The sequence below is a fragment of the Octopus bimaculoides genome, chromosome 25, assembly GCF_001194135.2.
Source record: "Octopus bimaculoides isolate UCB-OBI-ISO-001 chromosome 25, ASM119413v2, whole genome shotgun sequence".
NCBI lineage: Eukaryota > Metazoa > Mollusca > Cephalopoda > Octopoda > Octopodidae > Octopus > Octopus bimaculoides.
The window spans coordinates 33277676-33282417 of record NC_069005.1 but is presented as its reverse complement, the minus strand read 5'-3'; the positions used below and the strand labels follow the sequence as shown (position 1 = coordinate 33282417).

The 4742-nt window shown below is 34.1% G+C and overlaps 1 protein-coding gene across 1 annotated transcript in view; it reads right to left on the bottom strand.

Annotated features, from left to right (window-relative positions):
• Positions 1 to 415: 415 nt before the first annotated feature.
• The window catches only part of LOC106869079 (protein hobbit), a 214183-nt gene continuing 209856 nt past the window's right edge, over positions 416 to 4742 (bottom strand). Inside the window, exon 61 of the mRNA XM_052976734.1 lies at positions 416 to 4230. Within this exon, the coding sequence (XP_052832694.1) occupies positions 4177 to 4230 (54 nt within the window). The 3' untranslated portion in view covers positions 416 to 4176. The remainder of the gene's footprint in view (positions 4231 to 4742) is intronic.

Sequence of the window (4742 nt, the reverse complement as noted above, 5' to 3'; positions counted from 1 at the left end):
ATTCCACACTAATTTTCATTCTGCTCTACTTTACCATAAATAGAAATATTAAAAAAAATATTTAACAACATATGACACAGGAGTGGCTGTGTGGTAAGAAGCTTGCTCCCTCCACAACCACATGGTTCCGGGTTCAGTCCCACTGCATGGCACCTTGGTCAAGTGTATTTGCATTTATGTGTAACGCTTGGTTAACTGCACAACTTGGAGGGGGCAGGCCTATTCTCCCTAAACATAAGGAGGCACAATCTCCTATTGGCAGTACAACTGACCTAGTGCTAAATAAAGGCCTTTCCTTTCCAATGCTGTGGTCCCAATTAATTAAGTTGACATGGATCATTCAGAATCTTTTAATATTCAGACAAACAAAAATTAACAACAACAAAATTAACTAATGAACAACAAACGAGATACCTCTGATATGGAGAAAATGTTATTCACATGATTGTTTCAAAATTCTTTTTCATCATCACTTTCTTCTTCTGTATCATTAATATAATTTAATTATTTTCTTTTCTTTTTTTTACATTATATTAGATCGATTTCATTTGCTATCAAGAAGTCGAAAGTTCAATACAAACCAGAAGAATAATAACAGCAAGAAAATAAAACAATAAAAAGAAAAAGAAAACATGCGTAAAAAAGTCAACAAAATAAAATAAGCACCAATAGAAAGGATTAAAGGAGATCATGTGACTGTGTTAATCACATGACCTAACATCGTTAACCGCAGACATATTAATAATAATTACATGACTGTTAACATTAACAAACAGCAATTACAGTATATTGTTTCCAATCTGCTGTAACTGGAAACAAGATTAATTTTTTTTTAAATTTAAAAAAAAAAAAATTATATTTTGGTGAGTTTCCCTCGACAAAACAAAACTGAAGTTTGCACTCAAGTGAGTGAAACTAATGTCTTTGGTATGTAAAGAGAAAAAGTGATATCTGTACTCAAATGAGTGAACTTCAAGACTTATTTGACAAAAAGTTAAGATCCTAAACTCACCTGAGTTAGCCTTGAGATCTTCATTTGGCAAAATCTTATTGAGGGTTGCACTCACTCAAGTGAATCAATCGAGTGTTCTTGGCATGACAAGAGTAAAGTTGAGATATGCACTCAAATGAGTCAACCTCAGTATCTTTGTTTGACAAGAGAAAATTGATTGTGGTGCTCCACTCAAGTGAGTGTGACCTTGAGGTCATCACTTAACAGATTCACACCTGAGTGGATGTTTATTAGGAGACAGTTTAAACAGAGAAATAAATAAATGGAAAGCGTTAAGTCACAACGCACCACTATCACCATCATCATCACCATCACTCTAGCCTTGGTGTCAGAGTGTGTGTGTGTGTGTACACACATGTCTACTTGTTGGTGTCTATATGTATATACATCTACCAGTACATACATCATTCTGTTGCTACTTATTGTACATATGCCTAATTCAGTATGAACAAATGTATCTGACTATGTGTGTACGTATGTGTGTGTCTGACCACAATATATATATCCATATACCTATTTCCATGTGTATATAGAAAGGTGTGGAAACATTCTATCTACCTACCTATCTATAGTGTCTGATTATGTTATATAGCCACACATATCACCCATGTGGTCACAGTACCTATCTAATTTATATAGCAATAGTATCTACGTCATATTCCTATAGGATCTATCTATATTATATAGCAATCATATCTATAATCTATAATGATTTCAAATTTTGGCTCTGGACCAGCAAGATCAGGGAAGGAAGTAAGTCAATTATTCCAACCCTAGAGCTCAAAGAATTGACTCGGAAAGGATGAGAGCAAAGTCAACCTTGGTGGAATTTGAACTCAGAATGTAAAGACAGACAAAATGCTTCGCAGCATTTTGCTGGCTTGGCACCTTGATAATAATAATAATCCATATTAAATGGCTGTAGAATGTAGATTATTTGGGTGAGTAGGTGAGCGTAGTGTGGAGTGGTACAGAATGGTGTTGTGTATGTGATGTAGTGTGGTGTGGTGTAGCAGGAGGCAGGTGTTGGTGATGGCGTCGGTGGCAGTGGCTGGAGAAACTGAAGACATAGACACAGAGAAGGCACTGTTGGTAAAAACAATGTATTAAGGGTGGCGGGTGGAGGGAAATAGAGACGGGGACAGTAAAAAGGGAGAAGTTTATTGAGACAACAACAACAGCAAGTGTCAATGGGTTAGGGAAAGGTTGGAGTTATATAAGTAATTAAACCAAGTGTATTACTGGTACTTGGTTTAACACCACCATCTGCAGAACAATGACAGGTAGAGTTAGCTTCCACGAGACTTAAAACATGAAACAGTGAGGTAGATTGGTGACTTAGCCCTCTCATGTCACCCTTATCTCCATTACGGCAGCTGCAGCAATAATAATAATAATAATAATAAAAATAATAATAATAATAATAATAATAATAATAATAAAAATAATAATAATAATAATAAAAATAATAATAATAATAATAATAATAATAAAAATAATAATAATAATAAATGGTTTCAAATTTTGGCATAAGGCCAACGGTTTTTAGGGGTGGGGGTAACTCAATTACATCAACCCCAGTATTTGTCTGGTACTTTATCAATGAGAGGTAAAGCAGACTCGGGCAGGATTTGAACTCAGAATGTAAAGAGTCCAAAGGAATGCTACTAAACATTTTCTCACATGTGCTAATGATTTGGCCAGCTTGAAACCTTGATGATAATAAAAACAACCCTTTCTACTATAGGCACAAGGCCTGAAATTTGGAGGAATGGACAAGTTGATTACCTCGGTCTCGGTGTTCAGCTGGTACTTAGTTTATTGACCCAGAAAGGATGAAAGGCAAAGTCGACCTCGGTGGAATTTGAACTCAGAAATATAAAGACAGACGAAAAGCTGCTAAATATTTTACCTGACTTGCTAACGGTTCTGCCAGATTGCCACCTTAATAATAGTTAATAACTGATGAAAATAACAAGTGTGTGTGTGTGTGTGTGTGTGTGTGTGTGTAACACATTTACAAGCACCAATCTAGGACAGGAAAAGTGTCCAGTATGCAACAGATACAAAGTTTGTGTCATGGGAGTCGAGAAGTGTGGGGGGGTCTCTTCTATCTTAAATTAATGCTTGCAAATATTTTACATAATTCAAAATATTAACTGGTAGCACATAGCTGATTATTATTATTATTATTATTATATATATAATAATGAAAATCTGTTAATAAACACAGGACCAATTGTCACTCGTGTCTTTTAATATGTGTGTATAAGATTAAAGTTTGTTGGTAAAAACCAAAAGTAGCCATAGTGGAACAGACACACATTTGGCCTGGAAATCAGAGTCAGAAATTTAGTTTTGTAATGTAAGTTGAGAAACAAATATCACAGAGGCTAGTGGTGGTGGGGGTACATTGGGGAAGGGAGGAGGGAGCTAAGTGAGCAACAAGAAGGAGGGGGGGTAGAGAACGAAGTTATAAATATTAGCGTTTCTCAAGTCAACACCGGATTCTCAATACATAATTACATACATACGTATGTGTATGTGTGGGTATAAATATATGTATGGATATGCATGTGTGTGTATATATATATATATATATATATATATATGCACACACACACGTATATACATACACACACACATATATAGATATATATATATACACACATATATACACATATATACATACATATATATATACACACATATACATATACACATACATATACACACACACACACACATATATATATATATATATATAACACAAATAATTTGAATCCTATTGAAAAGACAATACACAATTACAATTTATTGCAGTTTCATCAGGTCGTTTATCAAAATCCTAAATTTGATAAATTCCTCAGATGAGACAAACAATAAACCTTAATCCTTTTCCTGTTTTTTTCAACTCGATTTAAATTATTTATTTGCTTGTTTATTTGTTCATTTATTTATTTACTTTACTCTGCCTCTTGTATAGAGTTCTGTACAACGGTTGTTGATTCACACGCCAGTATAAATATTATTACACCATTATATATATATATTGATATGTATGTATAAATATATATATATATATATAATATATACATTTCGGTACAAAAGTGTGTCTACACTCTTCGATATGCAGAAAGCAATACCAGCAAATGAACAGTCGTTTATTTTGGGGGTTTTGCAAACAAACTCTTCTTGACAGGTTTTTCTTGACCAGCCTGAAAAAAAGGAAAGCAAAACAAAAAAAAATAGTTAGAAATGGAAGGGAAATATTAATAAACCCTGGATTAAAGTCTCAAAATGGTTGACTGAATGGATTAGGATTAAGATGAGCAGACCATTTGAGGAATTAGTTTATTGATTTATAAGATGATATCTTTATTCAAACTTCCTAACAATTAAACAGGTTAAGGAGTTCACTTTGCAAACATGGGGTGCTTGGTTTACTCCCACTATGTGGCACCTTAGGCAAATGTCTTTTGGGTTCAGGAAGCAGAAGCTGTAGACTTGTCAGAGACATTTGATGTGGGACCCATTTATGTGCATAGACATTACGCTTCCAGGTTTTCAGTCATACCAGGTTTGCATAACTGGACAAACTGCTTTCTCAGCTCCACCTGCCTATGATTCTACTGCACCACATGTATGTCCATAGTTTACATTGGGCAAACTGCATAGAATTAATACAAACTCTTTCACTATATATATATATATATATATATATATATAT